Source organism: Boleophthalmus pectinirostris, unplaced genomic scaffold (genome assembly GCF_026225935.1).
Source record: "Boleophthalmus pectinirostris isolate CB_2022bp ecotype Guang Dong unplaced genomic scaffold, ASM2622593v1 HiC_scaffold_22, whole genome shotgun sequence".
In the NCBI taxonomy this organism is placed as follows: domain Eukaryota; kingdom Metazoa; phylum Chordata; class Actinopteri; order Gobiiformes; family Gobiidae; genus Boleophthalmus; species Boleophthalmus pectinirostris.
In genome coordinates, this window is record NW_026571190.1 from 1740261 (window position 1) to 1760514 (window position 20254).

At 41.3% G+C, this 20254-nt stretch overlaps 1 protein-coding gene across 2 annotated transcripts; it reads right to left on the bottom strand.

Annotated features, from left to right (window-relative positions):
* Positions 1-3033: 3033 nt before the first annotated feature.
* Positions 3034-14956, bottom strand: LOC110168535 (60 kDa lysophospholipase-like). Of its 2 annotated transcripts, none has more exons than XM_055158663.1 (16): positions 14685-14956; positions 12148-12271; positions 10653-10773; positions 10252-10377; positions 10091-10174; positions 9685-9811; positions 9483-9595; positions 7578-7763; positions 7376-7489; positions 5971-6090; positions 5765-5860; positions 5307-5470; positions 4702-4788; positions 4033-4129; positions 3875-3942; positions 3034-3261 (listed from the first exon to the last, which is right to left on the bottom strand). In XM_055158663.1, the coding sequence occupies exons 1-15, from the start codon at positions 14851-14853 to the stop codon at positions 3889-3891; spliced, it is 1782 nt and encodes a 593-aa protein (XP_055014638.1). In that variant the 5' UTR covers positions 14854-14956; the 3' UTR covers positions 3034-3261; positions 3875-3888. The 2 variants fall into 2 exon arrangements, with proteins under 2 accessions (XP_055014638.1, XP_055014637.1); XM_055158662.1 differs by having other exon boundaries at positions 4030-4129.
* Positions 14957-20254: the final 5298 nt, after the last annotated feature.

Below are 20254 nucleotides of genomic sequence, written 5' to 3' on the forward strand. Positions count from 1 at the left end.
CATTGTGGTAAATGGGGCCAAAAATTTAGTTTCTCAATATCTCGGTTAATTATTGACCAAACCCCATGAAATTTGACTCAGGGATGGACAATGGGCTGATCCGGATCTGATCCAGAAGACTGATTTTATCGCAATTTATATAAAAAATGGGGGTAGTCCTTGGCGGAGGTCTGAGTGCTTTTCTAATTTATGTATTTTTTCTCTCTCTTCTACCAATTTTCCCTTTTTAAAATGTATATCTTCACTGAATATGGATCTTTGACTTACCTGCGACTCATAAATTGTATTGTGCAAGCATTGTTCATCAATATGTGAATGTGCAATGTGTGTGAGTGTGTGTGTGTGTGAGTGTGTGTGTGTGTGTGTGTGTGTGTGTGTGTGTGTGTGTGTGTGTGTGAATTGGCCTGTTTTTGGTGTTGACCTATGTTAATGTGGTCAATTGTTCATGTAAAGATTTTGTCTGAAAATTTATAAAAATGTGTCGGAAAAAAAAAAAGTATGAAATGAATATGAGATTATTGTTCACATTTCTTCATACTAAAGGCTCCAGTGGCAGAGTTAACAATTTGGGGTCCCGAGGCGAACTTGAGTTTGGGGCCCTTACTATTATGCACTGTTTTATTGTTTATTTTGTTTGTTTCTTATTATATTTTTTCAATAATTATTGTGTTTTTTCCCCATTTTTCTTGAGACGTCTTTATTTGAATTAGGGTGGATTGAAACTTGTCTTATTAGTTCGGTCGCCCACTAGAAAACTAGAGCTGAAAGTAGTTTTATTTTTTTGCTCGTACATTTACATTTTTGTTTACATCCATTATAAATGATTCTGTTCAAATCAGGGTCAAGCTGACTAGTCCATTCTAACATGAAGGGGGGATGCTTTGACAATTAAAATAGATTTGACAATCAGATACTTTTTTGATGTTTTTTTTTTTTTTCTCATTTAATGTCATACTGAGAGAAAATCCAATTGCTCTGAGGCCTCGGCCATGAGTGGTAATAGCAAGGGCAGTTGTTTGGGTGCCCCTCCAGGTTCAGGGGCCCTAAGCGGCCGCCTACTTTTACCTAATGATAGCACCGCCTCTGAAAGGCACGTAGTAATGGACTAACTCTGTCACTTTCATTATAGAAATTCAAACATAACCACAAAAAGCAACTATAAGAGTGACTATTGATTGGTAATCATATTTATGTCAATTACATTGTTTACAAATAGTTAAATATGCTTTATTGACCAAAACAAACAAACAAAAATATCCAGGACGGACAGGAGCTTGTTTAGGGCCTCTTCTCAGCCACGGATGTGAGTGAGTCTAGCTCTGCACTCACTACAAATCCTGTCTTCCTCACCAGCTTATCCAACTGCACAATGTCCTTCTGCTTGAGGCTTCCTCCCCAGCAGACCACAGCACTGAAGAGGACACTGGAGATAAGTGTCTGGTAGAACATCAGCAGGAACTTCTGGCAGATCTTAAAAGACTTCAGCCTTCTGAGAAAGTCCAGTCTGCTCTGTCCCTTTGTGTAGAGCAGGTCTGTATTCTCAGACCAGTCCAGTCTGTGGTCGAGATGTACACCCTTTTTCTATCTCTCTACAACCTCCACAGTGTCCCCCTCAATGATCCCAGGCAGCAGCTGTGGCCTGCTCCTCCTAAAGTCCACCAACATCTCTTTGGTCTTTGCAGTGTTCAGTTGAAGGTGGTTAGCCGTGCACCACAAAGTCCTCAGAGCTGCTTGTCCTCCCCTTCATCACTGTTCCTGACAGCTCTGACAGTGGCTGTCATCAGAGTACTTCTGCAGGTGACACAGCTCTGAGTTGTTGGACGTGTACAGAGTAAACAGAAGTGGTGAAAGTACAGTCTCCTAATATAGTTACAGTAAATGTATTCATGACTGATGATGAATGTATTTTTGTTACTATTTGATTTATTATCATTGCAGTCTTATATTTATCTCATAATGACTGTATATATTTCCTTTAGTTTCAGAGCCTCTCACACATCTTTTTCATATTCTTTTCAGTTTAAATGTGAGGTGTGTGTGGTTTGTTGTTGCAGTGACAAAGAGCAGCTCCAGTCTCTGACGTCACTCCACACATCCTACACTCGTCTGTGCTCCATGACACACACTTTCTCCTTTAAAATGTTCACTTTTGGGTTGGTTGTACGAGTACATTTGCTGTCTTTGTACATTTCAGAAGGATCGACTGCAGCTACACGATGCCCTCTGCATCTGTTGTTTTCATTTTGAAAAATGGCAGACTTGGACATCCAACAGGTTACTGTGCTTTATTTAATGCTGATGAGATGTTTTTACCAATCCTCCAACGGCACTCCAAGTTTGGGGAGTTCCACCATCTCCTCTGAGTTCTGTGCTTAAATGATAGCCATTTTCACTGGTACTTTCACCTGTCAGGGGCCAGGATCTGCTGCAGATCACCTGACTATATGTCCTGGGTTAGTAAATGCTTTGCTATCCACAAACCTACATGAACTATTCACTTTGGGCTGGAATGTGTGTTGGTGGGTTAGTGGTAGTAAACAGCATTTTTACTTGGTTTTGCACATTTGTTCTATCAGGATTACATTTAGTTGCCATCTAATACATATATGTGTATATATATATATATATATATATATATATATATATATATATATATATATATATAGATATATATATAGATATATATATATATATAGATATAGATATTCATAAATATGAATTTTCAGTGGACTAAATTGTACAGAGCTGTAGAACCATTGACTATAGAGTCATATGGCACTATCTAGTGGGTTAAGTTGACTATGTCATCTACATTCACTTGCTGGGTTGTGCTGATTCAAAAGTGTTGATTTTACAAAGTTTGATAATGATTAATTGAATATGAAGCATTTCTTTGTTCTCTACCCAAAAACAAAATTACAATTTCACAATAAAACAGACCCAAAGAACACATATTTACATAAATGATATAAGATATGTTTTTTTCAAACCTGCAAACCAGAGAATACCAACAACAATGACAAGACACAAAAATTATGGTTTTGAAAACATCATTTATTCAAGGCAGAGTAAAGTAAGATAAATTTGGCATGCACATTGTTAGGTTATATATATTTCAAAGCCCCATGACAGCCCAGGGACAGTGGACATGTTCATGATTTACTGCTAAATGAAGCTGGGAAGGAAGACTGCAAAGTGGCTGGAAAGGTGGCATGGTCCTGTGGGGTTTCACAGTCCTGATACAATGAACTTGATCCCCTTCTAAGACAAAAACAGAAGTAAAACGTTACTAAAAAGCACAAAATGGGAAACTAGTCCATGGGCGTTAAAACTGCCATGACTAGACAAAACACACAGTCTGACACTTTGAGAGGCAGGCTGCTGCTTCAACATTCACCAAATGGAATGAGAGACCACTACACTAGATCTGACGAGGCTTGGACACAAAACAAAGGGTGAGGTGAGCTCTTTCTAACTGTAGGATGTATGTAGGATGACTCTCGTTTGATCAGTTCTTTTTTCAGACCAAGGTCGAAGTGACAGTTTGGACTTCAGACCTGGCAGTTGAAACAGTCAGGCATGAAAACAAACTAAACCTTGCTCTGAAAAAAGAATTGATCAAAATAAATGATGAGAAGACCAGTGAACTTCAGTGGACTATGATGTATGTCCACACCCACAAAACCTCAACTCACACAAATGGGACTTTGTGCTAAATCCACATTTAAAAATGCAAACACTGGAGACGTTCAAAAGAACTAAACTGGTGAGCAATAATTTTGATTTTGAAGTCAACATTCTTGCAAATGTTTTCATGTTTTACAGTTCATCAGTAACAAGTCCACCCATATTATGTGCCCACTCTTTCTTTTACCTTGGTTCTTTTGCTCATGAGCAGCTGAAAAAAGTTGCTACCACTTCTTTCTGTCCAGCCGACTGAGCCTGTGACAATGAGAAAAGTCGTCTCTCAGGAAAATGTTGAGCACATTTTCTTTTACTGTTACAAAGTTGTGTTAATGTTTAACACACCACTTGAAGGGCGGTCTGTCCATCAGGTCCTGGTTTGGTCAAATCTGCACCAGCGAGGATCCAGATTTCCAGACCCTCCAAGTCACCCCTGGCTGCCAGGCTGACAAAGCCAAAAAGACAAAGTTTTATACCACACTGCAGAACAGGGCAGCATAGACATAACATTTCCATGGAGACATGCAGGTGGCATACCCCCAGGCCAAGTTACATGTCAGATCTGTGGAGAGGCAGGCTCAGTCACAGAAAAGAAACATGTGTTTCATGACTTATGAAAGATTAAAAAAACAACACATAATTGAACTGATGCTTTAATTTGAATAGTTTTTGCTGGATTATAACATGATGTGGCTTTAAGGATGATAATGTTGACATTTTGATCCAGTTACTTTTTTTCTCCTGTGTTTTATATGTTACAATAACTACAGTAAGTAGTGGCAGAGTCAAAGCCATTATTTGAGCTCTTCCTGTGAGCAGGTGGGATTGAAATAATTCTTCTTCATTTTTGGATGCTATACAATAAGGAGCAGGTTATCGGACTTCAGAGATACACAGAGATGCTGAGATGTGCTGCTAAGCAGAGTTCCTCCACTTTGACTAGGACGACAGGTTAGGCCTGCACCAGCTGTGTAGAAGGGTCACTGTGGACAGACACTCTTTTCCTGAGTTTCTCACCTGCACAGCTCTACACCTGCTTCATTCAGTTCATCACGAGACAAGTGAGCTCCAGTCTTCCTCAGTAACTCCACCACTTCCTTGTGTCTAGAATTCAGAAGTTTACGTCAGTGTTAGTCGTTACATTCCATTCCAAGAGAAAACAGAGAATAAAATCGGTTTACTCTCATAAACTTGAAACCTGATTTAGACATTTGGACTAGAACAACAGCAATGTTAAAGAAAATAAATATACAGGTGTGTACTCTACACAACATGTGAAAGAACTCTTCTTTCACATGTTGTGTCAAGTCCCTCACCCTCATAATAAACCACCCACTCAACACAGCCTAACTGCACTTGAAGAAGAGGAGTCCTGGTGCACACTTTTGGCCACGTCATTGAATAAAAGCACACATGCTTTATAAAAGCCTGCACTAGCCTAAGTCTGATAACAGTCAGTGAGCTAGTTTTCTGTAGGGTTCACAGTCGAATTCCCTTTTTCAGTGGGAGTAGTCCTCTGAGGAAAGATGCACCTGAAAGAGTCATTAACATGATCCCTGGTGGAAACCAAAGTGTAAGTGCTACAGATGCTAGTGACCCGCAGGAGGCGTCGCAGGTCTTACCTAAAGTGTACTGCGTTGCTCAGGGGAGTGGCTCCATAGCGATCTTTAGCATGCACTGTGGCACCCTGGCTCAGCAGGTACTGCACTGCGTTGAGGTTTCCCTCACAACACGCCACGTGCAGAGGCGTCCGTCCATCATAGTCTCCGAAAAACAAATGGCTGCCCTGTCACAGAAAAAAGACATGTGACTGGAGACAAACAAAGAAGTGCTTCATGTTCAGTTTCATGTTATCTTTTTCTTTTTGTCTATCTGGCATTTATCGTCACATGGGACTTGCAATCCATTTTGTAAACTTCTGATTCAAAAATGTATTAAATAAAAAAAAACAAAACCACAACATACTGTCCGAATCAGGAAAAAAAACAAAAATGTATGGCCAAGATGAAGGCATGACCTCATTTGGAAAGTAACAGTTTTTCATGAAATAACTGCAGTCTGAATGATGTGAATGAAGTACCAATTGTTTTAAGGCCTCGAGCGCCTCAATGTCTCCAGTCTTAGCAGCAGCACAGGCGAGCGAGGGGGTCAGGGCATCACGGACTGCTCCCAACTCCTGCAGACAAAACAGTGGAATATCATAAATAAAAGACGTTGTAAAACAAAAAGCACAGATTCAAACTTGTAAGTGCTCATAAGCTTCAGTGCTCCAGCCCCGGCTCTCACCTCGGTGCAGCTGAGGCTCAGAGATTTGGCAATGGCCTGGATGACACAACTGTCACTCAGGCACAGCTTGGCTTCACTCTCGGCTTGGATCATCTCACCTCGGAGGTTCAGTTTCATCATCTACAAACACAACATTACTTTGAACAATGCATACAGAGATGACATTGTCATGAGATGGTTCATGTGAAACTTTTTAGAGATTATACGTCTGCAGGTCGTACACATAGAGTGTATATATGAATGGACAAATATTCTCTGTAGCAGGAGTTTTTAAACTGGGTGAATGTGAGCCTCCCCTTTAGAGCAGGTAAAGACAGCCCCGCCCTTCAACAAACACCCATCTCTCTCTCTCTGTGGTGACCCAACAAAATACGCAGGCGCACCTCTGGGCCTGTCTAGACACTCCTGGTTAGTCCCGGTTCAGTCCTGATTCAGTCCTGGTTCAGTCCTGGTTCAGTCCTGGTTCAGTCCTGGTTCAGTCCTGTTTTAGTCCTGGTTCAGTCCTGTTTTAGTCCTGATTCAGTCCTAGTTCAGTCCTGGTTCAGTCCTGGGATCAGTCCTGGTTCAGTCTGCGTGTGTCGCGCCTCTGCAGCGGCTCTTTGGTGCCCCCCAGAGGAGGCGTGTCTCCCCTGTTGAAAACCGCTGCTCTGTAGCATTTCATTGATTTCATAAATGCAACACACTCTAGTCTTTTATACTGAGCCACAGGTAAAAAAATGATCTGCAGTGTTCTCCTCATTTTACAGTCAAAAGGGTTTTGTGAGCATCTCCCACAAATGTTTTCTTTTCTGTGGGAGATGCTCCAAATGGCTCTTTGAGTATTTAAGGTACACAAACGGCAGGTTTAAATCGTAGTCTCCTAACATTGTAAAGGTGAATTACTTCATGGCGCATAGACCTCGACACAGACCCATAAATCAAAAACAACGGCGATAAGATGATGGCGGCAGTGTGCATCGACGCAAATTATAATTTGCCCTTAACTCCATGAGGCTCCTGACTACAGTCGCCGTAATGCTCCTACAATCCATCAAGCGGTGAGGTTTCGTAGTTTACCAAAGTCGTACTAAAACATTTTGACAGATGTTTGAGCGCTGTGTACCACATGAATTCAGTTCGAGGTCAGTAACACAACCAGAATTAATACATCAGATGCACCAGATTAAAAAGCGCACTGTCAATTTTTGAGAAAATTTAAGGATTTTAAGTGAGCCATATAGTCTGAAGAATACAGTACTTTTTTAAAAACACATTTGCAGTGTTTGGTTTCAGTTGCATATTTTCTCACCTGTTCTGTACCAACACAATCAAGCCAATTGCATAACATAAAATAAAGTTGATGTTTTTGATGTGCAATCAAATGCATTTCTTGGCTGAAAGTTGAAAAAGTATTGGGTGGGCATACCCTTTTCTTTTCTTCTAGAGTCCAGTCTTTCTTTGCCAACACATAGGACAACTTTGTCAGTGCAGCTTCAGGCGTCATATCAGCACCAGGAACCACTCCTGCTTTCTCCAAAGCCTACCAAAAGAAAAGAATGAAATCATGGTTCCTTAGTTGGATAAGTTGGCTAAAAGAGCAGTGATAGAATTTCTGTAAGTGACCATACCGCCCCGGTTGCATAAGTTAAGGAAACAGTTCCCCTCAGGCACTGTGTACAGTTGACGATAATGACCCCAGAGTCCGTGGCCTCCTTCAGCGCATCGAGCAGTCCCTGGTTTTTGTCTGGGGCATTTCCAGAGCCGTACGTCTCCAGAATAACTCCCTCTATCGGAGGCTGGAGGAAGGCCCGGACCTGAAAGAGACATGAACATGAGGTTTCACTGCGTTCTGTCAGTAAAGTGCTGCTTTGGTCATCTCTGTACAGACCACAGCCGACTGTTCAACTGTTCAAGGATTAAAACAAAAGATTCTTCCACGTTATCTTTCCTGAAACCCTCTTACACCATCCAGTCCCCTAAACACCCATCTGGAACCCCCTCCACACACATTATCTCTCTCTGGTTGGTGTTGGGAGTGTCGGGAGTAACGTGTTATAAAAGTAACAAATTACTGTAATACATTGCTTTTTGCGGTAACACAGTAATGTGGCATTACAGGTAAAAAATTTTAATATTTTACTGGGCACTGTGAGTAACGCGCATTACAATGCATTTTTAACCTGGACTGAAGTGGTGGGTTTTTCGTTTTTCTTCATACAAATTCACTAAAATTATCGCAATATCAGCAGCGGTGAAACACCATTGGTGAACCATACGGTTCTGAATGTGGGGTCGGGCTCAGAGGTGCCCCCGCGTAGACCATCGGGTGACTGCTGGTGAAAGGACCGACACAGAACTCCATGTTCCACGAGACTAAGAGCAGCTGACACCCAATCATGCTTTGAGGACACCCTGCTCCACGGGCTCGGGGTTCTCTCAGCCCAAGATTAGTTCTGGTTTGGTCCTGGTTTAGACCTGGTTTACTCCTGGTTTAGTCCTGGTTTAGACCTGGTTCAGCTCTGGTTTAGTCTGGGTTTAAAACTGGTTTAGTCCTGGTTTAGACCTGGTTTAGTTCTGGTTTAGTCTGGGTTTAAAACTGGTTTAGTCCTGGTTTAGACCTGGTTTCAGCTCTGGTTTAGTCTGGGTTTTAAAACTGGTTTAGTCCTGGTTTATGACCTGGATTCAGACTCTTGGATTGATGACTGGGTTTTGGAGAAAATCTGATGTTTAGTCCTGGTTTAGACGGATGGGATCTCGAGATCTCTGGTTTTAGGTCATGAGGTTGATCTAAAAACTGGTTTAGATCTGGTTTTTCAGCACACTGGTTTGTCAAGACAGTTTGCTAGGTATTCAGAGAACACTGGCACAGTGTTGCAGCACTTAACACTGGTTTTGGAAGAAGGAGGAGAGGGAGGAGAAGTTGGAGCGACAGAGAGGAGCAAATCCACTTGCAGTTTTCTGTATTCTATGAAAACGTGTCTAAAGTGTCATATGACAATGACTTGATTTGATATTTTTTTAATTTACAACACAATATGTATATTTAAACCATTAAACTAATTAAAAATCATGTGAACAAAACTGTGAATTGATCTAATTATTTTATAATTATAATTTTTATTTGATTTAATTTTTAAAGAGTAAAATATTTCAAAATCTCATCTCGTCTTGTGTCTCTTCTCGTGAAAATTCTGTCTCATCTCAGCCCTCATCATTAGTACTTTGTAACTCTGATGTAACTCGAGTTGAGGAAAAGCACAATTCCCATGTGGATAACTAATGTTTGTCTAATTCTAAGTCTAAGTCTAAAACTAAGTCCACACTTGGTTTAATGTTTTCCAACCACAAGGGAAAAGAAACGATCAGAAATGAATTGTCAAAAGAACAGCAGATGTTGCCAAATCTCTGACAAGAGAAACACTCAAAGATGCTCAGTTCATTAAAGGACCATATGCATTATTCAGTTGTGTTTTCACAAATCTACTGTTGTGCAGGAGTTACCGATGTGCTGTGCTTGTGTTTGAGGGACTCACAGTGGTGGCAGTGATGCCTGGAAAGATCCGCAGCAGCCCCACATTTTGGTTCATCTCTGTGCTCACTTGAAACTTTTGCTTAGATTTGTCCCTCCACACGATGTCCCAGTTAACTACAAGTGAAGGACAGAGGCTTTAATTCCACACATCAAGACACTCTCATTAAATATGTCTGATCTAACAGACCGTCCCTCTGGCTTACCTGTAATGTTCACTCCAGTGGTGACCAGAGGTGCCAGATTAGGAGAAGAGAACGCTCCAAAGCTCTCAGCATCCACCTTGGTCACACGATTGCCTCTGTACAGTGTGTCATGGAAGTATAAACCCACCTAAAGAGAAGAACAGATCAACACACAAGGAGAACTATTAGAGACTGAACTCCTTTCTCTGCTCTGTTAATTGCCTTTCAATGTCATGAAACACAAATCTCTGCCTTGACAGAAGACACCAGGGCTTCTGCTGTCATTGTAACCTCTCTAGATACCGTCATTTCACTTTGGTTCTTTTTGTTGTGCTAATAAACTATATTTGTTATCTCAAGAATATATTTGAATACATTTGATCAATTATGCAGGAATTCCTATCAACTTTTTAATTTATTTTTTTACCTCAGGGATGTCATATGTTCCTGCGATCAACAGCGCCACCAAGAGGTTCTCCATGCCATCATTTCGTACATCATATATTGGCACCTGAAATCAGACCGTTTTAACTTATTATATTGGAGAGATTTTTACACCCACAAAAATCTTGACAAAATCCTATTTACCTGTGCACCTGTGATTATAACCGGTTTGCCCAGATGCTCACACATGAAGGACAGGGCTGAGGCTGTGTAAGCCATAGTGTCTGTCCCATGGAGAATCACAAACCCATCATGTAACCCATAGTTTTTCTGAGACAAAACACAAATGAGAGACATAATCCAAAACTGTTCCTTTTGTCTTCTTTTGTACACGTGTGCTCTTCTTTTTAGGGACAATAGGATAGGAGATGTATTTATCTTATTGACATGTTTGGAATGCTCTCTGCGAGCGGTCTTCAGAACTCTCAGAAACACGTCAACAAGGTAAACACATCTCCTACTGTGCTGACTGTAAAAAGAGTTAAACAAGAAACATGTCAAATGTATTGTCCTTATAAACTGAACGTGTGAATGTGAATGTGGACCTCAATGTCCTTTCCAATCTTGGCCCAGTCCTCTGGAGTCATGTTTGAAGAGTCCAGCAGCGGGTTGTACTCCTCTATTATGTAGACTATCCTACTGGCCTCTGAGTCCTTTTCATTGTTCCTGCAAAAACACATTTTCACACAATTTTCATCATTCAGATTTCATTTCATCATCAGAAACATTCTGCTTTAGTTTATGTGTAAATGACAGAGCACAAACACATGGTCATGAGTCCCTCGAAAGAAAATCGGATCATGTCTTTATTGAACTAATCTAAGAAAGTTGGTCAAATTTCATTTCAAGGTTCTATTATGCAAAATTGATTACTGTGACCCTATCTCTAAAGGAAACTCATTTCAGCCGCTTGTATCCACGATTTCGTCCTTTCGGTCATTACCCAGAGCTCATGACCAGAGGTGAGGGGAGGAGCATAGACTGACAGTAAATCGAGAGCTTTGTCTTTCGGCTCAGCTCCCTCTTCACCACAGCGGTCCGATACAGCGACCGCATCACTGCAGATGCTGCACCTGTCCACCTGTCAATCTCACGCTCCATCCTCCCCTCACTCCTGAACAAGACCCCGAGATACTTGAACTCCTCCACTTGAGGGCAAGCCAGCTTTTTCTGGTCGAGGACCATGGCTTCGGATTTGGAGGAGCTGATCCCCATCCCAGCCGCTTCACACTCGGGTCAAACCGCCCCAGAGCTGCAGGTCCTGGTTTGATGAAGCCAAGAGGACAACATCATCTGCGAACAGCAGAGATGATCCTGTGCTCCCCAAACCAGACCCCCAGAGTCACGTCTCTGAATTCGTATTCGTACTGAAGAAAGCATGATCTTAAATTTTAATTTGGTGATTGTAATTCTTGATGTCGTAACTTTTCAGTTTGTATTCTGATGGATAAAATACACACAATGCATTTTATGTACAAATGGACTCATTTGAGAGTTTATTATTTTATGCTCAACTACAGACAAATCTACATGGATTTCTCAAATATGCACACAGATATTTTTGAAAGTTTTCTTACTCCATAAATATAGGCCCTTTACAGAGGGCTCTGGAAACTGGAGAACTCACAGTGAGTTTATGAAGCAAGAAAAATCTATTATGCTTATACTTTTGGCAGAGCCCATGGGAAGGGTAAAAAATAGGTGATTGGTGTTGGATAAATTGTAACATAAATAACAGTACATTTGATTTTCAAGATGCATATCTTGTTTGCTGTGAATGCACTGTTAAAGCATTTTACACTAAAGTACAATTATATTATAAGAAAAAGCAATTGATTTTGCTCAACACCCCCGTTCACATGATCACAGATGAGCCTAAAATGCGGAAAAAGTAAGTGAAAGGCAGCAGAGAAGGCCGGCAAATGAAACCACCGAAACCCACAAGTCCAACTCAGATTTCGGCTGTTGGTGGTCTTGCAGTCTAAAGCTTAGGAAAACATGTGCCTAAAAACATAGAAAATAAGAAAAGTTCAAACTCACGGTAGGACCAGAGCGTGTTCTCCATAACGTTTGTTGAGGTCGTGTTTTTTGGCGTACTCCTCATCGTGGAGAATGGGAAGTTCACGTAGGAACTTTTCAAGTGCATGGGGTATGGGGACAAGCCCTGGGAACAACAAATACAGACAGATATGACATGATGAATGGTGACAGGAGACTTCACAAATACTGCTATTATTCTGACATCTAGTGTTAGTTCACATCAATAATTCATTCAAAAAAGGGAAGTGAAATGAATGAGCTCATGTGCATCACAGATTTAGGTAGTTGATCTACAGAGCAGAACTAAACAAAGTATGGATGAACAAATGAGAAACTTGGAAAATGGAAATATCAGGAATCTGTCTATTATTCCTTAATTTGTTTTTTCAAAATAAAACCAAAAAAAAACTTCATAATTTGTCTCCAAAACCAAAGCGGAAAATGATTTGTTTTTTCAGTTTTCAATTTTATCTTTAAATGAAAATTGGAAAAAATGGATAACAGACTGAACCAGGACTAAAACAGGACTGAACCAGGACTGAACCAGGACTGAACCAGGAGTGAACCAGGACTAAAACAGGACTGAACCAGGACTAAAACAGGACTGAACCAGGACTAAAACAGGACTGAACCAGGAGTGAACCAGGACTAAAACAGGACTGAACCAGGACAGGACTGAACCAGGACTAAAACAGGACTGAGGACAAACAGGACTAAAACAGGACTAAAACAGGACTGAGGACTAAAACAGGACTGAACCAGGACTAAAACAGGACTAAAACAGGACTAAAACAGGACTAAAACAGGACTGAACCAGGACTGAACCAGGAGCATCGGGATGGGCCCGGAGGTGAACCCACATAGACTATCGGGTGATCAGGATTGAGACCGGGACTGAGACCTGTTTAGTCCTGGTTCAGTCCTGGTTCAGTCCAGGATCGCAGTTTAAGTCATGGAAATGGGAAATCCGTTTTTTTCCTTTATTCATTTAAACACAAACTCGAAAAACAAACTCGAATTTGAAAAGAAAATAGTTGTTTTTTCATTTTCTTATTTTTGGTTTTGTATTGAAAAACGAATGAAGGAATGATACATGGATTATTAGGGGACAGACATGATATAAAAGATGTCTGAACTGCGTTAGATATTATGTGTTTGATTATTGGTGTGTAAGGGTGCGTCAGGATTACTTTATGATTACTTATTGTTTAAAGGAGTTAATCTATGTTAAATACTATGTGCATGAAGTCAGACAGGAATAGAAACTACACAGTCGGGAAAACAGTTCAGAGTTGCAAAAATGGAGTCAAATAAAGGTCAATGTGATGCTACTTCCTCTTTGTGCAACATAATTTCTCGAGTGTGTGACAGACAGAGCGGACTGGGGGAAAAGTGAAAAGATGGTGTGAGGAGAAGACAAGTCTGCGGGTCTTGGAAATCTACAATGAGGAACTGTGTGGACCAATAAGAAGAAGCCAATGCCTGGATGCAACCAAAAAAGACTAGAAACCACAGTGTTAGACTAGGAAGAAAAAGACTATATAAAGGCGTTCAGGGTTGTGCGATCCCAGGTTTGTGTGAGATCAGGGACAGGGAGTTGAACCCTCCTGCTTTATTAATCAATATTTTGGAGTGTATTCAATAAATAGAAGTGAACTGAACTCTTCTAGTCTTTGAATCCTTCTCCATCAACGAGCACTCGGAGCAAAGAGGTTAAGGTAATAGAGAACATTTAAAGTACTGCTATTGGGAAAAGTTTAAAAGTATCGTACTGTCTTTAAGTAGAGCTGGAACTTAAGTACTGCTCTTAAAGAAGGTGGAAAAGTACTATAGTACTGTAGTAATACTGTCTTAATTAGAGGTGGAAAACAAATGTCAAATTAAAGGAGTCAGATAAGGGAAGAAAAGTTATCTCTTCTGAATAATTGCTTAGTTTGGTAGGAAGATATGAAGATCTCACATTTCACTGGAGCTTTTTACGTTCCACAAACATTAGGCCTGTAACTATAACTGATGACGTATTATCTACATCTTAATGGTTTGTTTGATCAGGATTAATTATATACTAGTTGGACATTCGGATAGGCAGCAGGCGAAGAGGAGGTCCTCTGTTTTCACTGAAGTCTAGAGCAGAGCACAGCCCACAGAACAAGTTGAGCCAAGCAAAAATGTGTTTCCTCTTCACTGTGCGTGCGGGCTGGTTAGGTCAGATGAGAGGCTCCAAAGAAAAGACTATGAAAGAGAAAAGAAAGTCTAGAATCACTGCCATTCTGAGCCAGTCTTCCCTTTGCTGTTTAATCAGCAGTTTGGGCTGCGTGGTGCTTTGGGAAACCAGCCTGACCACTGCCTACTGTCAGGTAGAAGTAGTGGGGTTACCAGTCAGGTAATCCCACTACGTCTAATCCTGAGTCATATCTGCAGTTTGAGTGGGTTCAAGTGTCATTTCTATTCTATAAACAAATGAACATTAGGACACAACAGGGTCTAAAAAGACAAAAAGACCAAATAAGACCAGTATGATATTGCTAATACTATACCGCCATCTTTGTATTTCATCCCGATGGTTCCTCCAGTGTAGATGACAAGGAGCACCTTCTCCTTTAACACCGGCTGTCTTCTGCTGGTCAGATGTGGCATCTCAGTAGATGCTATGGTATCTAAAATTGGCTGTGAAAGTGCCTGGGCTAATGATATCAGTTGCGCCATGATGATTTCCGTGTGCACCAGCCTCCTAGAGCACCCTGAGTCTTCAGTCTATCACAGTCCACAAACACCCTCGAGAACAGAGCTGTGAACCACTGCATGTTTCCGAGAGTCGTCTCTGTTTTATCTGACTCTGACAAAATGATGTGACTGTGGGCGTGGACGTTCAGGTGCGTGTGGTGATGTGAGCTCTTTAAAAACTCACATTCTATTTTAAGCTGTGCCTGAGGAAACACATCCAGCAAAACACACTGTGTACTCTCTTTTTAAAGACAATACACTTTACTGTATTTTAATCTTTAAAAAGAACCCAAGAAGTTTAAACAAAACACATAATCTGGATCCTTGATACCACAACACTCAACTGAAACATATAAAAATGTGTTTCATGTACTGAATGCAAAATGAAAGATTTATTATTTAGTTTGTGTGTATCTCTGGATGTGGCAGGGCGAGGACCAGGTATAAGTCTGGGGAAGTTGGAAACAATTACAATTACAATCTGATCAGGAAGGCAAAGTATCTTATTATCAATACTTGTGTTACTGTGAATGAGTAGATTGGGATTGAAAGTGTTGCTTTAAGTACAAATTTGGCAGCAGTACTTGACTTGTAATTGAGTACATTTTAACTATGTATAAAGTACTTCATTTTGTTACTTGAGTAAAAGTACAGATATCAGAGCAAAAAATACTTAATTAAAAGTAAAAGTAGGACCTGAAAAAGAAAATATTGCCAGATTTTTTCCTAGCTGTTGTTCTTTGTGTATTTTTCTGTTTTCAGCAGGTCTCAGACAAGAATGAATAATACTTTGACTTTTCAGTTCTGTTCAAAACTGTGGTGGAGAGTCAAGTACAAATACCTTTCCCCCACTGTAATAAAGTACAAGTAAGAAGTATCCACTATAAAATGTACTTAAGTAAAGTGCACATACCTAAAAAGTACATTACGTTTCATCACCAGAGAGACAGGACAAAAAATAGAAGATATTAATTTGCTGCATGTTTTGCTCTATTGACATTTTTACTGAAAGTTTACCAGTAAAACAGACCACAGACACACTGGGGGATTATCAAGAAATAAACCAGTTCTTCAGAAACCCTGAAACTTCCTTCTTTTAGTTTGACAGTCAGCTTTCTGATCTGGTTAAATGAGTGTGTTAATACACTGTGTTACACAACGGGGGCTACACTCAAAATTAGAGTTAATCAAGTTCAGATTTCTAATACTGGTCACTGGTTGTTTTAATTAGTCCATCCCTACTGTACAAACTAATCAAAATCAAATTGACAAGAAGTTCAAGCAGCCATCGTTTACTAGTAAATATGTGAGGTCTGGGGATGACCTGATGCTGCTACAAGTGTGTATAACACAAGAATTTTCTCAGTCCTATCTAGGGTTGTCCTGATCCTATTACATGATCGGAAATTGGCGCCGATCATGTGACTGTGGGCTCGATCCGGACTTGGACGTTATGTGCCAATCAGGTATCGGATAAACAATATACATATACACTACTGTTGAAAAGTTTGGGGTCACCCAGACAATTTTGTGTTTTCCATGAAAAGTCAAACTTATTTACCACCATGAGTTGTAAAATGAATAGAAAATATAGTCAAGACTTTGACAAGGTTAGAAATAATGATTTGTATTTGAAATAATAATTTTTTCCATCAAACTTTGCTTTCGTCAAAGAATCCTCCATTTGCAGCATTTTCAGCATTGCAGACCTTTGGCATTCTAGCTGTTTATTTGTTGAGGTCATCTGGAGAGATTTCTCCCCATGCTTCTAGAAGCCCATCCCACAAGTTGGATTGGCTGGATGGGCACTTCTTGTGTACCGTACGGTCAAGCTGCACCCACAACAGCTCAATGGGGTTTAGATCTGGTGACTGCACTGTGCTGTTCTAGGAAGAAAGAAGTTCATACTGTTCACACATTTTCAGTTTCTTGGTCATTTCTCACACAGAATAGCCTTCATTTTTAAGAACAGGAATAGACTGTGGAGTTTCACATCACAGTTCTCTTTTTCTGGCCATTTTGAGCGTTTAATGACCCCACAAATGTGATGATGCTCCAGATACTCAACCCAATCAAAGGAAAGTCAGTTTTATAAAACTTATTTTTCTAACCAGCTAAACTGTTTTCAGCTGTCCTAACATGATTGCACAAGGGTTTTCTAATCATCCTTTAGCCTTCTGACACAATGAGGAAACACATTGTACCATTAGAACACTGGAGTGACAGTTGCTGGAAATGGGCCTCTATACATCTATGTGGATATTGCCCCCAAAAAACAGACATTTGCAGCTAGAATAGTCATTTACCACATTAGTAATGTATAGAGTGTATTTCTGATTAGTTTAAAGTTATCTTCATTGAAAAAAACAGTGCTTTTCTTTCCAAAATAAGGAAATTTCTATGTGACCCCAAACTTTTGAACGGTAGTGTATAACACATAGGACACACAGTATACAACAGTTTTTCTGAGGCGCGGGACATCCAGTCAGCGAGACTGCTCTGCCCTAATGTATGTTGTACTAGAGGCGCACTCGCTCTGGGACTTTTGGGCCATGCCGTGCTCAGGTGCTGTTACCTGTGGTTCTGTGGCCCGTGTTCACACCTGCGCCGCCGATGGCATCATTCCACTGCGCTGTATGTTGCAAACAAAACAAACAGCACACTGTTGCGCAGAGGAGCTGGTGCTATTAGCGGTGAGGGTCCGTCCAGTGGAGTGGAGTGTTTATTGAGTGGTGGGACTGATGTTGCGGTGTGTGTTCCGCGGTGGGTTTGTGGATGTGGTGGTGCGGGGGAGTGGGGGCGGCCAGGGGAGAGAGGCTGTGGAGCTTCTGTCATCTCGTTTTTATTTGGTAAGATCTTGTATTATTTGGAGATCATTTGACAAGCGTAAATGTTTCAAATGTAATGCACATGCTTCCATATAATATCAAATATACAAAGTGTAGATTGTGCAGAGTCTCAGGTTTGATCTGATTCTGGTCTGGTTCCTGTTTTGTCCAGTGCATTAAGTTTACTAAGTTACACATTCTAAGACCAGATTGTGGTAAAAGTAAAGATTTTCAACAACGATGATAAATGATTAGAAAAGTTAATAAAATTTTTTTTTAGTTTTGGACATTTGATTTTTCACACTAAGTTCAGCCCAAATACTACACATGAAATCAATACAATCTGATCCCCCCCATACATCCTAAATTTTATTCTTTGCTCTTAGTTCATTTTGTAATGTTTTATAGAAGTATCGGATCGGGACTCGATATCAGCAGATACTCAAAATCAAAGGACTCGGACTCGTGGGAAAAAAAAAAAGTGATCGGCACGGCACAGAAGGGCATCGGCAAAAACACTAGGGGAGCAAAGCACCAACTTCTGGTCAATCGAACAGTCGCCTGCGACTGCAGAACCTGTAAGACCAACCTGTGCACCGCCTGGATTGATTACAAGAAATCCTACGACTCAGTGCCACACACATGGATCACTGAGTGCTTGGAGCTGTACAATATCTACAGGACTCTAAGGGCCTTCATTGCAAACTCGATGTGGTTGTGGAAAACCACCCTTGAAGCCAATGGGAAGCCACTTGCATAAATGTCCATCAAATTACCATCACTGTCCCCACTACTGTTCTGCACAGGTTTGAACCCCCTCAGCCAAATCATCAACTGGCCACCATCAGTCACCTCCTCTACATGGATGACATCAAGCTGGACGCCAAGAGCGAGCGAGATATCGACTCACTGATCCACACCACAAGGATCTACAGTACAGACATTGGGATGTCATTTGGGCTTGAAAATTGTAGCAGGATGGTGACAAAGAGAGGGAAGGTAGAACACACAGAGGGGGGGTCACTCCCAGAGCGAAAAATAGTAGACGTTGAGGACAGTTACAAGTACCTTGGTATCCCACAAGCAAAGGGCAACTTCGAAGAGGCAACAAAGAAAAGCGGCTACAGCCGAATACCTGCAAAGAGTGAGACAAGTCCTAAGAAGCAGCTCAATGGCAAGAACAAGGCAATCAACAACTACGTCCTGCCACTGATCAGATACCCTGCAGGAATCACAAGCTGGCCAAAGGAGGAGATACAAACCACAGATGTGAAGACATGAAAGCTCCTGACCATGCATGGAGGGTTCCATCGCAAATCCAGCACCCTGAGACTGTACGCAAGCCGGAAGGAAGGAGTGAGTGTGGGAACCACTGTCCAGGATGAAACATCCAAGCTCCTTGAGTACATCAAGGACAAGGCCCTGACAGATGAGGTGCTCAGAGAATGTCTAAGACAGTGGGGTCCAGAGGAAGAGGTGCTGGAGGAACCATCATGGCAGGACAAACACCTACATGGGAGGAACCACCGGAACAGAACTGAAGAGGCTGATATCAAGAAATCCTACCAATGTCTTGAGAGGGTCTGAAAAACACACAGAGGTTCATCCTGGAGCACAGGAGCAGGACCTGGGCACTTGAGCAATAGAGACCCAGATCTACCACACCAGACAAGAGCCACGGTGTAGACTGTGCAAAGAGGCTCCTGAGACAGTCCAGCACAGAACTGCAGGTGTAAGATGCTGCAGGGAAACAAACATGAAGCGACATAATCAAGTGGAACCATAGTGTACAGAAACATCTGTGTGGAGTACGAGCTGGAGACCCCAGGATCAAGGTGGGAAACACCTCCAAAGGTTGTGGAGAATGACTGAGCCAAGATCCTGTGGGACTTCAGATACAGACTGACAGGATGGTGATGGACCAACCAGACATAGTGGTGGTGGAGAAGAAACAGAGCAGAGCCGTGGTGGTGGACATCACAATACCAAGCGATGGTAATATCAGGAAAAAGGAACACGAGAAACTAGAGAAATACCAGGGGCTCAAGTAGGAGCTGGAGAAGGTCTGGAAAGTGAAGGCATCAGTGGAGCCTGTGGTGATCGGAGCACTCGGGGCCGTAACCCCCAAACTGGAAAAGTGGCTACAACAGAAACCAGGAAAAACAACAGGACATCTCAGTCCAGAAAAGTGCAGAACTGGGGACAGCAAAGACAGAACTCTCAGGCTCCCAGGCCTCTGGTAGAGAGCCGAGCTGGATGAGGGTGAGAGACCTACCACCATGGAAGGTGAGAAACACATTTATATATATAAATGTGTTTCTCACCTTCCATGGCAGCAGTACTTGACTTGTAATTGAGTACATTTTAACTATGTATAAAGTACTTCATTTTGTTACTTGAGTAAAAGTACAGATACCAGAGCAAAAAATACTCAAGTAAAAGTAAGAGTAGTACCTGAAACGGAAAATCTCACCAGATTTTTTTTCAACAGAAACAATAGATTTTTTCCTAGCTGTTGTTCTTTGTGTATTTTTCTGTTTTCAGCAGGTCTCAGA

Bases quoted from the DNA above. Each gene is read 5' to 3' on its own strand.
- LOC110168535 (XM_055158662.1), bottom strand. From the start codon at position 14,853: ATGGCGCAACTGATATCATTAGCCCAGGCACTTTCACAGCCAATTTTA. The intron at 10,175-10,251 runs GTAAATAGGATT...GTCTGATTTCAG, and splicing joins TTATAATCACAGGTGCACAG to GTGCCAATATATGATGTACG. The intron at 4,130-4,701 runs GTGAGAAACTCA...TGGCTTTGTCAG, and splicing joins GCAGGTGTAGAGCTGTGCAG to CCTGGCAGCCAGGGGTGACT.